Genomic DNA, 18,928 nt, shown 5'->3' on the forward strand with positions numbered 1-18,928 from the left:
TCGTTATTGCCCCCAGATGCAAGTACGTCATCGGACAATAGCCGATGGGTGCCGAGATTCCTCAGTATCAAGCCGTTCCCCACCAAAGGAGACCAGTAATTAAACTGGTAGGTACAATGTTACATTAACACACATGATACATCACAGTGACAAACCACATGTGTTATGAATAAACGACCTGACGCAGCAGTTTCTTGGAAATCTCTTTGTTTTCACACTGGTTTCCAGCAGGGTGCTACAAGCTTGGGTTCTGTATTGTTGAGTTGTGAAACAGCGATCATGAGAATGTATCGCATCTACACGCACACAGACCCGGGGACGCCATCATGACAACATAATGTCTCACATTCTATGTACAATGTGGCAGAAAGAAAACACATCGCTGCTAGATATCATCGGTGGACCGGCTTTTCTGTTGTTGGAATTCATCACTGTCAACCAACTTTCCCACAATCCCCCCTTGTCCACACCAATTTGCGTGTTCCCATTTACCAAAACGATTCCAACCCCGACTGTCTTTTGAGTCTCAATATTTCCGGCACGGCTCTCGCCTTCGTTCTAGTCATTCACTTCGGCGGTAAATATAATTACAGCAACGGCTAAAAACGTGGTTTCATTTAAAGTCACCCGGGGTCATCAGTGGCGTCAGCACCGGCGAACCCGGAGCCGAGCGGTACCTGTGGAGTTTATTGTTTGTTTCACATCCTGTTGCATGACTCCCCTGACCTAGTTTGTTGGAAATGTTCGGACACATGCAAATAAAGGAAAGGACGTCATGAGACGATTATTTTCCCATCACAGAACCTCCTGAGATGTGTTTATTTCCATCAACAGGTATTTTGTATATTGCGCTCCTCTCTCGCTCTCTGTAAAAGGGGAACATCAAAAATTGGACGCCAGCGCACTGGAAGCAGGAGAGAGAGCATCTGCGAGGCATTTGTGGAGAGAAAAGGAGAAAGAGCAACAGAGAGAAACTAGTATGAGTTTCCAAGCACCATCCCATGGTTTACTGGAATGCTGGTGAGCGCCTGGTGTGTGAGGTAATGTCCTGTCACCCAGCCCCACCCATACCCACTGAGACTCACCGTCTCATTGGTCCAAGGCTACTGATGGGCCACTTCCATGGCCTACTGAGAATAGGGCTGTAAAAGTTAGTGAGTGGCTGCAATTATGCAGTTTACCTATCCCATTCTCATCAGGGCAGACATGAGTAGTGACTGGGTGGTAGGGAACACAGACCACAAACTAATGTATAGGGATTGGGGAGCGTACAATGCCAGCAAGTTGAAAACAGATGGGTCTGCGGAGAATATAAATGTCCCTCAGTCAGTGGCCCCCTATGCTCAATAAAACAGGGCCAAACCCCTGCATATTAACAGCTTGAAAATGTTAGGGGGGGTCATCAGTGCCACGAAAAGAAGAAAAAAAACATACCAGCCACAATGAGGTTTCCACATGGCAGAACCACAATAATAATTGAAACGGGAAAAGTAAAAGGGAAAAAGGAACGCCATCCCAGAGGTTTCTTTTTTAATGTTACCACACGCTTATGTCACTGGCACGGTGCCTGACGAGGGCTGTGTGGTTCGGGGGAATGCTGGTGAGAGGGAGAGAGAGCGCCAGAGACGCTGGCCCTCCTGTGCTGCTGAAAGCAACAGCTCGGCTACTGTATGAGCTTTTGTTTTTGTGGGCATGTACGTGTGCGTGCGCCTCGCCTTGTGCAACAGTATGTGTGAGTTTGCCCCGCGTGTTTGTTTGTACGCTTGTGTGGGGGGAAATGTGCGTAAATGTGTATTTACACTCTGCAGTAGCCTATATACAGTATGCATGTATCCTCCACTTGAGTACACAAACACACGCTGCATGCTTATTTGGGACCTGGGACAAAAAACGGGGCCAGTTATTGTTTCCTTGTTTTTACCGTCCAGAATAATTCCTCTTACATATAATTCCTCTTAATAATTCTCCCTCTACCCTTCCCCTCTGAAACCTCACTTACCTAAGGATGGCTGCAGCAGAGGTTATTTAATCCAGGCCTCGTGCACATATCTCTGTCACACATCTCGAGATGGGTGACCGTCATATGTAGGCAATTTCTTTGCAGCGTGAGAGGACTAAAATGTTATCCCTTCTGTCGCTTATGTATAATTAAGAGGAGCGTTCTCCAGGGGTGCCCGGGGGTTTCGTCAGAAATTGCCTGGGCAGCAGCCTCCTCTGGAGAAATCACCTGGCTGCCTGTTTGATCTTAAAGTTCAAATGCACGTGCACCCTCCCTGCAAACACAAACTCATCTACACGCGTGTACATGACGGCAAGGCAGTGTGCACACGGACGAGGACGAAGCGCACACAGGAAACACGCACGCACACACAGGTTAGTTGCTAGGGCCAGTTCTCCAATCCAATCCCCCCGGAGAAAGTCGGGCTGGCTTGCCATATTCCACGGTGTGGTAGTCGGGGAACATAATGTTCTGCTCCGCAAAGACAGCAGTAGTACATTTCAGTCCCCTATGGACTTGCCCTACAATCCTGCATGGAGTCAGCACTGTGAGTGTGTGAGTCTCTGTGTGTGCTTCTGTCTTACTGCATACCTGGGTGTGAGCCTGATCAAGAAAGAAAGGAGAAGCTTTTAAAACACCACCTTACTCTACTCACTGGTACAGCCCCCGAAATCAAGCGCTCCCCTACGACACTTTGCCACGAGTCTGACATTGAAAGAGGGAACATAAGGTGAAGAACAACACAACTATTAAACCTGGATATAATTTGATACTGGCAGGTCGACATTTTTCTGATCATTAATGTGTCTACATTTTATTAACTTCATACATTCTCTGGTGTCCATATGGTATTTTGATTGGATCGAACTGCTCATTTGAGGACATTTTAACGTGCGATTAACCAATAAGAATGGTTCTGGACCATTTTCTCCCTTCACAATCATTTTTATTCAGTGATGTATTTTCTTTTGACCACAGTTGAACAAACTGAATTTCACATTGTTTTACCTCCAATTACAGCCCACTGACCTCATCTCTTCATCCATCGGTCATTCACAGCTTTATGTAATATGGCATTTCAGTCATTGTATTATCCATCTCCAAATATCATTCCTTACTGTTTCTTGTTTAACGGCACTTGACTACAGTGTGTGCTTTCATATTGATTTTAACTTACAATCTCAACCTCTCCTCATTTTCTCAATCTGCAGGTCATCTTTTACATTTTCTTTCTCTGTAATTAAACTTCCTGTTTCCTTAAGTACAAATAACAGAACTATAGCACTGTCACTGTTACAGGTATTGTTGATATATTATTACTGTTGTTGTATGAGGTATGAGAAACACAAAGAGATGAGAAAAATTGTTTAAGGGGCGAAAACACGTCCTCCTCTCAATGTTGTTTTTCCTTGTTCCTGGCACTAATTGTCTTCCTTACACTGTGGTTTCTGCTTCTGTGATTTAGTGCTGGGACTCCGTGACCCAAAAATGAATGTATGTCATCTTCACAAAGATCTAGCACACATTTACATCCTGCAGGGAGGACTACAGGCTACTAAGCTACTGTGTGCACAGGGCCAGTCTGTGTTTATGGCACCCAAACAGGGTTTATTCTATATTGCTGGACCCTCCATTAGCACTGGTTTGAATGTGGGAGCATTCATCCATCCTGCCTGGTTTTTCCTCTGGTGCATTAAGATTCAAAAGACAAGCAAAAAAAAAAAAAGTTCAGCTCTCACACACTAGTGCTGCATATTGAGATCACTATTCACAATGGTATTATAAAATAGACAAATGATGTGTCTGAGTTTCCCCTCCATGCCTCGGTTGTGTGTTTTAAAATAGAAATACGTACCCCTTGCCACGAACACACACACACACACACACGCACAAAAGTACATAACACTTGAGATTTCGTGCAGATACCTGATCTCTCTCTCTCCTCAAGTGCCTTCTTGTGCTGTTATTGCTTTCTTGCATCCGCAAAGATCCCAATCGCTGCTGCCCGCTTTACTCTCCCTCTCTCAGAACACACGGTCAGACACACACAAAATCAGCGCCGTCTTTAGACATCAAACAAAACAGATATACACAAAGCCAATACAGGACTCGTTCACTAGATCAGAGGGAAATGATGCACCTTTCCACCTCTCCCCCCCGACACACTCGCACACACTTTAGCATTGTTCTGTATCAGGGAGGCACATCTCCAGTCCAACTCTACCAAAGACCTGAGAGCCATGAACATGGAAACGTGACTAACTTAAACAAGGAAGCGGAGAAGTGAACTTTTAGCAAAATAGAACTATGTGCTGTTTCTTTTTGATAAATCTGATTACTACAAATAGCTCAGAGTCATTTGCATAGCAAGTATTTCCAAGGGATTGCCAACATGGTAATACAGCAAAGTCTTTTGGAGAAGTTCTTTATTCTTTTTTACCTCAACTTCTTGAAAAAATTATCTGTGGCTCTAATTTTTATGTAATCTCAGACTTGAGAAATTAGGGAAAGCCTTTTGGGGAGAGTGGTGCCCGTACCAGTAGAGATCCAGAGATTTGGAGAATCGAACTTGCTCTGGTGGTTGGAAGTGGGCCCAAATCTTTGCTAAGATAATTTTGGTTTTCTTTGGACATTCTGTTTGCGCTTATAACCTCTTTCAGGTCTTCATCTTCCCCCTTATTTATCTCTTTGTTGCATGAGCATACACACACCAGTACACAAACATGAAGAGAAGGACACAAATATTACCTATTGCGGATTGAATACCAGTGCTCAACCAGACACCACCTCTAGCAGAGAACCTTAAAATGTAAATTGATGATCATCTGATCATCTTTGGGATGTTGCTCCACTGGAGTCCACCTGCACTAAAGTCAATTGATTGGACATGATTTGAAAAGGCAAACATCTGTATATAGTATAACCTCTCTCAGCTCACAATGCTTACCAAAGCAAAAACCAAGCCATACCTGTTCAGCTCAGAGACAGTATCTGGGGAAGCAGAGAAATTATGCTACTCCGACGGTTCTAAAGAGCCACTGTGGCCTAAATTATTCTTAAATCGAAGAAGTGTGAAACAACCAGAAAAAACTCTAAGAGTTGGATGCCTGACCGGCCTAAAAAATAAGAGGACAATTGTTGTGGTAACAGACCAAGAACCTGATGGCAGAACACCGCTGTTCTGGATTTTATAGCCGGATTGACATGATTCTTTAGTTTGATGAAACCAAGATTTAACTTTCTGGCCTCAAGAATATATCAAGTCTAGTCTGGAGGAACCTAGGCACCATTCATCACCTGCGTGTGAGTGTGGTGGCAGCATCATGCAATGGGAGGGGGGGTTTAGTCCCAGGGACACAGAGATTGGTTGAAGAGTACAATGACATCTTTCGCAAAAACCTGGTCCAGAGTACTCAAGATCTCAGACTGGAATGACGGTTCACCTTCCAACGGGACAGTGACCCCCAATCAGACATCCAAGACAATGCAGGAGAGGCTCAGGGACAACTCTGTGAATGTCGTTGAGGGGCCCAGCCAGAGACCTGACTTGAACCCAATCAATCATCACAGGAGAGACCCGAAAACGTCTGTCCTCTGTTTGATCCACTGGTCTCAATCCAATCTGACAGAGCTTCAGAGGATCTGCGGAGAAGAACGGCAGAAAATCTCAAAATCCAGGTGTGCCGAGCTTGGGTTCTCATGCGCAAGAAGACTTGAGGCTCTAAGTGCTGCCAAAGGTGCTGCAACCTTGTACTGAGTAAAGGTTCAGCTTAATTATGGCAATGTGGTATTTCAGTTTTATCAGTCTATTTCTATCCTGTCTTTATGGTTTATAAGGTTGCGACATGAGGGGAAGCGAGTTTAAACGACTTTAGCATACGGCTCTAATATAAAAACATGTGAAACGGTGAAGGGGTCTGAATATTTTATGAATACACTGTATGTGCCAGCTACCCAACAAGAACTGATGGCGTAACAAGTAACGTATTCAGTGTTGTCTCTCTTGAATACAGAAACTCAGCCTCGCAGCCCACCTGCAGGTGCCATCGCTCAGTCCTCGCCATTTTAATATTGATGACAGTCATCTCAGATTTGCCAAGCAATTTACTACCCCAACAGTTTTCTAACTTCCTGTCAAGGGCAATATGTGAGTCTGTGTCAGCACAGCGGGCAGTGCTTTTGGCAGTCAACGCTGCTGCGAAAAAAATTGCATCAAAATCTCAATAAAGATGAGAGATCAAGAGCGTATCATCATGAGTGAGTATGAGATCACAGGCTTCGGCTTCTGATCTCTCGGTTGTTATCACGTCGGATGCCTCGAGGCCTTTCTCGTCCCTTTCCATCTAGGAATCTTCGGAGTCACGGAGGAACACAAAACCTGCTACGTAAACAACCGCCCACAAACTGACGGAGAAGTCGAGATAGAGAATGAAGTCCAGATGCCGAAAGAAATGACTGGTTGCCATCAAGACAAGCTGTCAGCAGAAACAGCAATTTGAATCGCTAATGGCCAGAAATCCCTGAAAGCTCGGTAACATCAGTAGGTAACATCTTATGTAACTTCATATTTTGTTAGTGTTGAGCCACTGTGGTGTTCTATATGTTCTTCTAAAGTTGCCCCGGTTAAACTGGATCCACGCACGAAGACAAGTCTGCTGGCCTGGTCTTCATCTCCAGAGCCGAGCCTCGCATCCTTCATGTGTGGTAAGGGCCTCCAGGACAGTCGCCATAGCCACACGCACTCAACGGCACGACTGCTCAGAAGCTGCAAACGAGGCTCTCGACTCACTTATTTGCAGCCACATTATGTTATCTCTGTTTTCCGAGGCACTGCCATAATCAAGTGTGTACCATTGTGTGCTTTTGTGTCTGAGAGCAAGATATGATTGTGTTTGTGTCTTTGTGTGTGTGTTTGTGTGTGTCTGTGTAAGCTGGAACCTTCTAGGACACGGTGTAATCACAGTTAACTGTTGAGTTGAAGATAATCTTCTTGATCCTGCTGTGGCACGTGACTCTCAGTGATGCACTGATGTTGGTGAGAGGAAGGCATGTGAGGACATTTTCATTGATGCACCAACGCACCTACAAGGTTCAGAAATCTCAATTGCCTGGACAGGAGACAGAACGTGTGAGAAAAGTGACAGAGAGTGAAGAGGAGACGGAGAAGCCGACAGAAAGAGAGACAATGCTTCTGTGTTTTGTTAACCTGCGTTTGCATATTTTCCACACACGTACTTGTGTGTCCACCGAGTGTACGATCCAGTGGCCTTTTAACAATGTGATCTCATCAGGTTTGACCCTTGGGGGAACAGTGTGTTCTTCACAATGAAAAAGTTATTTCTTGTAGGAATAATGTGTTCTTCACAGCAGAATTCCTTTCTTTAATGGTTACATGGATGTGTTCCACTGGTGTCTCAAACATCTGCAATGTTGTTGGATCACATAACCTTTTTTTGGGCTCAAACAGAAGTGGTGCTATAAATATACTGTCAATTTAAAAATGCATTAAACGGTGGCGGTTAATCTCTTCCCTGGCTTTGCCTGAATCGATTGCCAAAGTGTTCTCGAGCAAGGCACCTGAACGCAGCTGCTCGAGAATAACCAGGTCAGTGGCCCTGTAAAATGCATCATCAGCAGAAGGAACGAGCTTTAGTTCCAATATCCCACACGGAGAGCTCTGTCAGTGAAGTTCCAAGAAAATGTCTCTCTTTTGTAGGGTTAAAATATTTATGATCATAAAATTGAACAATGGACAGTGATGTCACTCCTCACATCAAAGTAAGATAGGGCCGGATATTTTCTTCAACATTTGGTTTTAATCGCATAATATCCTGAAAGCTGTCAAGAGACTGGACAATAACAAAGTGGTATCATAAATAGTGGCTCTAAAGGAGATAGTATACTTCAACAACATGCCTTAGCTTTGACCGTGCATATCACAGAGAGGGGATTAAATAGGATTCAGCCTAATGCACGGTTTGTCCGAGGCTTTTTGTGTGTGTGTGTGTGTGTATTTGTTGTGTGTGCGTGTGTGTGCGTGCGTGTGTGTAAGTCTCAGCCTAATGTTTTGGGTAATCAGCCCCTTTCTGCCAGGCGACAGCAACAGATCAATGCATCCACCGGGCTTAGGTGGAATCAATGGCTTCTTCTCTTGTCTTCAATATGCATTACTTTAATGAGAGCAGCACATTTCTGCACCCGCCCTGGGAGACATCTAATTAAATGTCTTGCATGGTCTCTGAACTTATTTCACTGGTAAAACCAGCAAAAATAAGTTTCTCTGATGTGTCGTGCAATAGCTGAGATTCATTATCCTCGATGTGCAAAATGTTAATGGTGAGAAAGACTGGGCAACAAATCATCGAAGAAATAGAGAATACACGACTGTATTTGGTTTTATTGTTTCTATCTACGAAAGTTAACTTTTGAAGTAAACCCAGACCCGATTTTTCGAATCTTAAAAATGACTTATTTTATATATCGGTAACGTGTATTGGATAAGACAAGCTGTGTATGGCCTTACCTTAGTGACGGCAGGGTATCCAGCAGCCACCTCGCCGGAGCAGTAAGGCTTCTCCTCGTGGGAAACTTCGACATTGGAGGCCCACTGGTCCAGGAAGCCACTGGGGGTGTAGAGGCCACAGTCTCTGACGCCAGTCTCTCGCTCAAAGTCCTCACACACCCCATCACCATCATAGTAGTAGCACTTGCTCGGCTCCTCTGCGCGGGGAAAAGAGAGAGGCTTAAAATACATCGTTATCTCTGCTTCTGTGACTTTTTATGTAAAGTCAGAATTGGGTACGGTAATGTCCGCTAGTCAGATGTTTCACTAACACTTTTCATGTCCAGCGTGTTTTCGTACAACGCAAAACAAGTGAGTTTTTATGAACTTTTACTCCTCACCCTCTTCCGTTCCATAATCCTTTTTTATAGGACATTCATACCCCCCTGATCCATCGGGATTCAATTCCTGACCTTATCTCTGTTGTTTTGGAAGGTCAAGCGTGAGAGCACCAGATAAAAACAAGCGAGGGAGGTACAGGATAGAAGGTGCATGGAAAAAAAAAGGAGGATAAATTCTTGGGTTTGTGAGGATCTACAAACAGAGATGAGAGAATACGTTCGTGGCCAGGAAGAAAGGAGCCGAAAGAGAGAGCGATAAAACAAGTGCGAGAGAGACAAACACAGAGAGGGGGGGCCGACAATGTCAAGAGGTAAAGAAAGATACAGCAGTCATTTTTCCAGACATCCCACCCGGAATTAAGGTCTGGAGCTGGAAGCTTATGGACTGGAGGAGAGGGGAGCGGAGCAGGGAGGTTGCCTGGGCCTCATTGCTCTCAGCTAAAGCAGTGTCAGCCGGTGGGGTTCCAGTTAGGGGGGAAAGGCGGCATTCTGTGCCAAGTTGGCCGGGGCCTCCTCCTCGAAATTCCAGCCCTCCCCAGCACGGCCAAAAACTCAAGTCAGTTCTGTGCTCTGGCACTGGTGAAGCGAGGGGCTACTGAGGGGGCACACAGAATACGCTCCCGCCACTCACTCAGCGGGAACAGAGGCAAAGAGGGAGAAGGGGAGGCGTCGAGGCCGGGATGGGAGGAAGCTCACACAGTGGCTCCGGAGAAGCTGCAGGAGCAAAGAGGAGCTCGAGTGTGAGCTGAAGGGAGAAGAGGAGGGAAAGGATGGAAAAGGAGGAGGAAGGTCTGTTGCTGAAGCATTTGAATCTGGACAGGGGATAGAATAAACAGATAACGGAAAAAAGTGGAAAGGTGATTGAGTGCATGAGCAAAAAAACTAAAAGCGAGGGACCACGGTTGGAGACAGAACGAGTGATGAGTTGAGTGAAGATGAAAACAGAAAGGGGAAAAAAGAGATGACAAAATGTTCTATACCTCTTTCGGTTGTTTATGTATCTCATAAAAGCACCTTTGCCTACAACCATTTTAAAAAATGCCAAAACCGGGCAAATAAATAAAACGATCCAAATCTATTACTCCTGTGAAAGAAGGAAAATGTGGCTCAAGAAAATCATATTACATTTCCTTTATGCTTTATCTGCACCTGTGCTTACTGTGGCTCGGAGCCCTACAGACATGGCCAGTGGGATTGTTAGGCCAGATGGGGTCATGTGAAAAGAACTTGTCGAATTCATTAATTCCAGATATAATTCGGCTCAATCGTGTGAATAGCCTATTAAAGCTCATCCAAACTGTAGCACGCTGGCCCTGTTGTATACTTAGTGTCAATTCTCCATCCAGCTCTCTATTTCACTATCCAGCACGCTGACAAGCGGGCCCTCTCTCACAAATACATACAGATGGACAGAAGGTCCCGTCATTATAGTGTCCGATTTCTGCACAAAACTACAACTATGTCAGACGGTGTCAGGCACACACACACTTACACACACTTACACACACTTACACACACTTACACACACCTCCCTGAGCACTGCAGTTGGTGGAAAAACAGCACAGCCAATGCAGTCATCCAGCAATCTGACAGGGATTAAGTGGCCACTTCACAGAGGCTCACATATGTGTGTGCATGCATGCATGTACTGTACATGCACAAACACACCCACGCACGCACGCACACACAATCACAACAGGGGGTAAAATGATTGTCAGGCAGCAGGAGAGCTGGACAGGAAACCATCCATCTATTCATAAAAGAAAACAACGGAGGAGATGCCAGCCACTCAACTGTGTAGAGTAAGATCATTCAGCCTTGTAAAAAATAATGATTTCCAGATTTTTTTTTTCTTGTTTTAGTTTTTTTTTTTTTTAACACAGGTCAAAGTGATTATGATATCTAATGGAATTCTTATTCTGTTGGCTTTTGAGAACAGCGAGGGGGACTCGGATGAAAGCTGCCCAGATGTCAGATCTGTTCATTCACAAACTTGTGAGCCTGTGGGTCTCAGCAGAAACTGTGCAGATCCATTTCATGAAGGAATGAAGAAAACAGAACCAGTCAAATCCAAAAACGCGACAACAAAACCGTGGCCCGGACCAAAACAGACCTGAAGTGTTATGTAAGAAGCTGTTTGTCAAATCTGAACTTGACAGATGTTGCAGGTATCATGTACATGTCATTTAAAATATCACTTAAGACCAGAAGAATATATAGAGAACCTTATTAATAAACACTATTAAACTAAATATGGCATTTGTAATCTTACACTTATACATATATAAGACTATAGGCTCTCATGTTTTCCTGGACTTTTGAGCGTCCATAAGTTGTTTAAGCCACATCATAGCCTTGTTATTTGCTTTTATTTGATTTTATTCTTTATTTAAACTTTTTCTCAGCGCAGCTCAACAGGTTTCATATCAGCCATCAACCGTCGACAAGCGTTCGACCTGAGGGAAATCATCCTCATCCATATTGGACTTACCAATGCAGTTGAAGAAGGGCTCTTTCTTGCACAGAGCGGAGCAGCCATCCCCATTCATTGAGTTCATGTCATCACATTCCTCTCCTTTGGAACTATAACAGCAGGGAGCAGTACTTAGAAAAACTCACACACACACACTAACAAACTGACACTGTAACTATCCAATTAAATAGACTGTTTTCATGCATTTTAGTACATGTTTAGATCATGTGTGTGTGTGTGTGTAGATGCTTGTCACCTCTGGATCCGTCCATCTCCGCAGTACGGCGATCCCAGTTCGTGCACCAAAGGTGGGGAGGGCTCACTCTCACTCCGGCCGGAGATGGTTTGGACTTGGTACGTGTACACAACACGTGGCAGCACGTCCCTGCACAGAATTAAAATACAAAATAAAACACACTAAATTCAAGTATAGTGGAATTACGTGAGGCCTTGGAGAAATGACTGAAACGGAATCAGCGCTAAAGAATAGATCGCACTCCGAGAAATACACATGGAGCAAGCCTGTGGGGGAAAGGGTGGTGTGTTGAGTTGTAATACTATAGCCAACGCAGATACAAATATCTGTCTCAGTACTCGTCTACGTATCCTGTGCTGACGTCGCTGAGTTTACCCGCGTTGGGTCCAGTTTTGTTTCCTCATCATAGCGAATCAAGGAACCATCATGAAAAGACAATGGACAGGAGAAATATTGGGGGTGGGGGGGGGTGGGGGGGGGGGGGACTACTCACTTTGCCGGTGTTATGTCGCCATGATGGTTTCTTGAGTCACCATGATAAGGAAGTCTGAAAAATTAAGTCTGAAAGGAAAAAAAAAAAAAAAAACATAAATGAGAAAACCAAAACCATAAACCCCCGTAAAAAAAAAAATCAAAGCTCTAAATGAGAAACCATAAGCAAAGCAACAAAACAAAACTCGAGGAAAGAAAGCTGTTCACTTAGAAACAACATTGGTGCAAGTGAGGGTGCTGCTACTTTTTATTTTATAGCGTGAAAGTTACGTTTTCTCTCTGATCAGGTTTTGCTTTTACATGTATTCATTGAGTTCTGTTAGATTCTATTCCTGTTTTAATTAAACTTGATTTACTTGATCCTGTCATTCACTGATCAAGTGACTGACACAGCGTAGGTCTTTTTAGACTCATAATCAATAATCTTCTGATGTAATCAAATAAGTATCTGTATATGTAAAGGAAAACAAATAATTTAAAGGTTTGAATATGTATTCTAATCTCTGATAATAGATTTTCCCTTCAGCACCCTCATTTGCAACTTGTTGACAGTTTTCTTTCCTTCTCCTTTTGCTTTTACTTTTGGTTTCTCACTTGAAGTTTCGATTTGTCACTTATGGTCATGGTTTCTCATTCATGGTTCCTTTTTTTTTGGCTTTCAGAGTTTTGGGCCCAACGTCGTGTGTTTGTACTTGGACTCTTTGTGAGGACCATTTCGGGCCTAACACCTTCGGGGTGAAGATATTTGGGCCAAACGTCCGACTTTCAATCGTCTGCTCAAGGGTTAAGTCTTGCTTTTAGGTAAATGGTTAAAATTGTGTTAAATGCTCTGTATTTCTATGGCGCTTTTCTAGTTTTGATGACCATTCATAAATGCTTTACAGTGCAGTTTTTGCCATTTACCCAATCACACACACATTCATACAGCACTTTTTCTACAAGACCCCTCAGGGATAGGCACATAGTCGTAATAGTTAAGGTTAGGGTATTGGGCTAGGGAATGTGTTTTCAATGTATTTCCACACTGAGATACAAGTTTAGGAAATAGGAGTGTGTTTGTGTGTGTGTGTTTGTGTGTGTGTGTGTGTGTATGTGCTAGTGTATTTGGACATCAAGAGTATTTCGTTACATTCTAACTTAAAATGTTTGTGAGACGTAAAACTTTTATGTTTTTTGTGGTATATTGTTTTAAATGTACTATTCTGGTTCCAACTCCCTTTTGTTTGACTGAGAGCTGATAACTATGTGAGGTTACAAAAGGGAATCCAGTTGGCTCCCTTATCTATAATTGACAGGAACACATTATACTGTGTAATATTTTGATGGCTATAGCCGTGATGTTCTTTTACGATGTTTTCTCAAGCTGGAACAACATTCAACTTTGATAGATAGAGCGCAAAACCCTTAAGAAACAAACAGGTATTGACAACAAAGTCCTTGCAATCCTTTCACAATTTGAAACACAGGCTTGAATCAAAGAATAGCAGCAAGAACAAACAAATGCACTTTAATGATTCCAAAAATTATCGCAGTCGGCATCATAGAGATAATGAGCATGTGAATCAGGGTAAAGAGCGACAATAGGTTTGCCATAGATCATTCCATGTGGACCATCAAGTGCCATATACCTTATAATGGATTGCCCTCTGCAATAAGTGCATGGACAACCATGCAAGGATACTGTGCTGCTCACATACCAGGGTACATGTTGATTCATGTGCCCGCCACACAAAGCCACTTAAACACACACACAGGCATATACATACACATTACATGCCAGCACACACATACACACATGATACCGTTGTTGTCTGTAACACGCAGGCTGCCAACTATGGCCTTCAAACTTCAACAAGGGTACACAGGCATAAACCACTATTCCAACTGCTGCCAGTGTGAGTGCAATGCAGCACCAGCAGCAAACATTGCTCTGGTACCACAATGGTTTCACCCAAGGCCAAAGCTTAAGTCAGCAATCAAACCAAGGGAGTCTTGCAGTGATGTTCAGGGAAACCATGACCTTTGATGAGCTCGAAGACAAACCGACCAGTGAGGCATTTTTGGTTGATTACAAAAATGACAAAAAGACATGTAACACCAGAAAAGATAGATTTCTCCAGGACACTGCTGACTGTGTTGCATGGCTTTTGTTTTTTTTCCCCCTCATCTTCATTTCTCCACATTCTCCTGTGTTTGTCCATCACATTCCCAGAAGACGACAGCGGGCCAAGTTCAAGTTAGCTGTGCCGTCCCAAGTATAAAAACCGGTGAACCTAAAGATCAAGTAACAAAATGAATTTCCCCACAGCAAAATTCGTGCCTAGGATGAGATATTTATGTTGGCGTCCTTATCACCAACACAGAATGTTTGACCTGACAGACTCTCTTTTATTCTACAGTATGTCCTATTCTTCAATGTGGGCCTGTGCTGGTGCAACTCCAGGTTACACTCAAACATGCCCCCCTCTAATTGAATTAGTTTAGCCCCTGGAAAAGTCGAGCTGTGGGAGACTTTATCTTTGAGGAGAGCAAACACACACAATGGACAGAAAGAAGAGAGAAACAGAGGAATTACGAGAATTTGCTTTTAGTGGATAATGAGAATTTCTGGCTATGATCCTTCTACCTGAAGGAATTTCCAACGCACGGGAAAGTAATTGCAGAGAATGATCAGGACACAGTGAGAGCCGTGGTCATGCAAGAACAAGCAAGAAGAAGGAGACAAGTGAATATATCCAAGTGATTAGGAGATAAGGGGATGTGGAGAACGGGAAAAATAAATAGAAAAAACAAAAAAACGAGGAACAGATGAGAAAATGGACGGCTAAGTGGTGATTTTCAAAATATGGTAAAGTTAAGTTGTAGATATATCCATAGGGGCTTTTGTGGAAAGTATGATGAGGTAACAGGGATTTGTTCCTCAAAATGCTGAGGATTGTTCCAGGCATCTTCCACAGGTATCCTGCAATTATAGTGAGAATGAAGAAAGTGCTCCCAAGTTGATTCATCTGACGGGTGGTTGCTTCCACCAGTTAAACACCTAAATGTTTTGATCCCATAAGAATAATGACAGCCCTCTTTCAGCACCAAAGGTGGAAGTAGCATGATGTTGGTGTCCTGCCACAGAAAGTCTTCGGGAGGAAGTCGAGGTGGATGACTGAGCGAACAACCACGTTCTCCCAGACCACAGGCTGCGGTTTGCTTCCACAGTCAACGCTGATTTTCTTTTGGAAGTCCACCCGGGGGCTAAGAACTGCAAACCAGTCAGTGGTGCCAACAGCAGCCTATACTGCAAACTTTAACCGGACCCAACACCTTTCTCTAGAACGAAGCTATTAAAGCTTTAAGTAATTATTCTCTCCATTTCAGGGTCATTGTTTTAGTTAAAAGCGACAATTGCTGAACCCTACCTGTTTGGTCCAACAGCACGGCAATCCTCGTCAACCCTGTATCATTCATAACACAACTAAAATGTTTTCCTAATTATGTTGTGGTGGCAACATAATTGCTGCCTTGGTAACATTCAGAGGAAACTTTTTTTTTTTTATGTTTTTTTGTTAGTTGTATAAAGTGCAACATTTATGATCGGCAGCGGAGTAGTGAGGGTCACGGCGGGCACAGCTGTCTCTGCTGCCGGATTCACATCCATGGCCCTGTCTGTGGTCGGGTTTGGGCAACAAGAGCACTTTGGTTAAGCTTAAGGAAAGATTATGGTTTCGTTTGAATGTAAATAAACATGTTGTGTTGTGAAGACACTGTGAACTCATTTTGTATTTAACCATACCACAGTCTTTCCCATGCGCTTAACCAGCACAGAGCAAACACAAAGGTAGGCATTCCTCCTTTAAACGTTGCTTAACAACTACAAGATGATCAGATTATGGAAGCGGGTTGGGGTTAAGCCTAAACCCCTAACCCTAACCCTGACAGCTCTGCTGCTACCTGGGTGTCATAATGGACCTTCGGTTCTATAGGGTCAACAGTGCTACTTCTCATAGCGTGATAACAACTGTTTAAATGTTGCTTTCAACCTGGTCCCAATTAGGTGCATGCTTGATTTCTCCTGACCTCACTGCTAACAGCCATGCTGCGTTCGGCTGCTGTTGGCAGCGGGTAAGAATGAAAGAGCGAGAGAATGAAAAAGTGGTGCAGAAGTATTGCAGGAATTCTCCGTCCCTCAGGACTGGGTTTGCTGGATATACAGTATAAGAACAACGTTTGGAATGGCAGGGAAATTAATGTACAGAATATTTGCGAAAAAAAATTGATAACCTGCATCGTCTTTCCGTCTCATTTGATGTGGTACAATCTTTTGATGTGGTCAAATCAATTGAGACACGAGTATATGGGATGGAAACTTGTGCCAGACAACCGGAATTCATAAGACCACACTTTCATATGTGACTGATTTTATAAGATATGTAACTGTTCTGATATGGAACAAACCCTAACTCTTGTCACGTGATAATATTTCATAATTGGTGCATCCTTGTTAAGACCGCTGTAGGAATCAAGGTTTTATCTTGGCTCGCGCTCAAAGCCAGCCACCAGGCCCCGTAATATGCCTTTCAAAGGTGTTTTGATAGTACCAGGTGATTACACACGGAAACATGCGCGAAAGTATGTGCTACTGAGACCAAGAAGAGCGTTACTGTGCGTCGGTGCTCATCTGTGTGTGTGTGTGTGTGTGTGTGTGTGTTCCTGCCTTCACTTGTGTGTGCACTAGGCGTATGTGTGAGCATGCATATGGATGTGTTTCCGTTCTGTAGCTGCTTGTTGTTCTTGGCTGAGCAACACCAGATGAGAAAAGCAGATAAATTTCCGAAAGTTGGGGAAAACTCTTAGATTGAGCCTGCAAGAACAACAAACAGTGCAATACTCCTTTTGTCAGGGAGGCAGCTGACAAGCATTTGAGGTTTCGCTGCTATCGCTTTTACACCTACAAAATAGAAGTTTAGACAGGCAAGTGCATTTAAAGAGGGCTATATGAAGGCCTCTATGTTATGTTAAGTTATGTAAATATATAATACATCCATTCTGTGTGGATGTCATGAATTGGGAGGATTGCACAGGACTCATTTCGTATAAAGAAGCAGAGGTGTAAGGGACAAGTTGGCCTGAAGAAAAAAGAAATTACCCGAAAAGAAGTAAAATCAGTAACTGATGAGAGGAAATTAAACTTTATGGGGAAATAAAAAGGGATGCCAAAACCACAATACTTAATTTAAAATGTAGATTTTTTAATGGCACTTAAAGTTAAACTACTAATATCATATTTAGAATTAATACGGTTTAATACTATTGACATTGCCAATGACCCAGCATTGTAACAGGAAAGCATTAAACCAAGGTTACCTGAAAATAAGTACTTTGTACGATCTGTCATACAACTACATTGAAAGGCTAGAATTTATTGTTATTATTATTACATAGTTGTTTTGTTCAGTTAGCCCGAAATACACTAATTCTTAGGGTTAGGGTTACCACAAAGTGACCGAAATAAAGACTATGCCTCCCAAGTACTCGCAATTGTGAGCAGTGCTGTTTTACAACAAGTGTGAAACATAAAAAATATAAAAATAGGCAAAACTTGTTCCTTATTTTGAAAAGTCTATTAAGTTTATCTGTGTTCTCAAGCAGCAGCAGACTTGTCAATAGGGGGGTTGAGGGGATGGATGGAGGGTATAATGTGGAAGAACCAGCACAGAGTCCAGTAACAGAGGGGGTGTGGGGTAGTGTTGATGCTGGGGGAGCTGTCCTCTCTCTGTGTTGGCTGAGATGTCTTTTCAGGTCAGCCCTGAGATAGCCTTTGACTGAATGACAGCTCTGAAACCCACCCCAGGAAGAGGATTAGCCCATGGGCTCGGGTGCCTCAGCGGGAGGGGATCAAGCTACCCCAACCTTCCAAGCTTCTCCCTTCATACTTTCTCAACCCCCTAATGTTCTAGTCCTAACCTATTGCCCCTCGACCCTCGCAATGATTTACCCCCAACTAGTCCAACCTTCCACCCCAGCGTCTCCTCTTCACATCACCCTTTTTACTCCCCGCCATAATTTACCCTGTCACCCTGACCTCCCAGCCCTGAGCCATTCCAAACAAACCACCATCCATGGATGGAGCCAAAGGAGTCAAGATGTCAGATGTTCATCTTGACTTGGCATGCCCCTGTTTAGGTGAAGGCCAGTGGCCTGACAGTGGGAGGTCCTTTACCCCCCTCATCGACACCTTCATCGTTCTATTCAGCCCAATGGGAACAGGCTGTAAGAAGAAGAAGCATCATACTGTGTGGTCAACAAAAGCACTTCAGCAGCTGGACCTCCACCATCAAACAAAGCACTTAACATTGGATTTGTGGCATGCCAAAACATCTGGGTGAACTTTGCTCTTCATTTCACCATGTCAAAGGCTATGTTTGTTTGTGAGACAGTGGGTGTGATGAAGCATTATCTTAGCCCGAGGCTATAATGACTCATCACAGTCACATCAAAGAATATAACATCTAGCACATGTCTGACTCTTCGTTCTTCAAATCACAAATCAACGGGCAGATCGGCCAATAATGGAAATAAGCGTTAGCTGGCTATGATATAAAAACAAGCTAACTCAATATATAGCCAGTATCCAAGTATTGATCAATAATCAAGATGTAATCAAAAGTAACACTTCACAAAAAGTTCAGACAATCTCATTAATGTTCTATCTCGGTTGTATGGTTTAACTTCTTCCTTCAGCTTTTGAAACTTGACAATTTGATGTTTTTTTCTCCCAAAACTGTTGTAAATGAAAAATATTGCTATATATGTT

The 18,928-nt window shown here is 43.4% G+C and overlaps 1 protein-coding gene across 1 annotated transcript in view; it reads right to left on the minus strand.

Annotated features, from left to right (window-relative positions):
• Positions 1-18,928, minus strand: part of pappaa (pregnancy-associated plasma protein A, pappalysin 1a) — a 90,085-nt gene that overhangs the window by 44,569 nt on the left and 26,588 nt on the right. The window contains exons 9-11 of the mRNA XM_053447592.1: positions 11,632-11,760; positions 11,394-11,485; positions 8,523-8,719 (exon numbers count right to left, since the gene is read on the minus strand). Of these exons, the coding sequence (XP_053303567.1) occupies positions 8,523-8,719; positions 11,394-11,485; positions 11,632-11,760 (418 nt within the window). The remainder of the gene's footprint in view (positions 1-8,522; positions 8,720-11,393; positions 11,486-11,631; positions 11,761-18,928) is intronic.

Source organism: Pleuronectes platessa, chromosome 19 (genome assembly GCF_947347685.1).
Source record: "Pleuronectes platessa chromosome 19, fPlePla1.1, whole genome shotgun sequence".
Lineage (NCBI taxonomy): Eukaryota > Metazoa > Chordata > Actinopteri > Pleuronectiformes > Pleuronectidae > Pleuronectes > Pleuronectes platessa.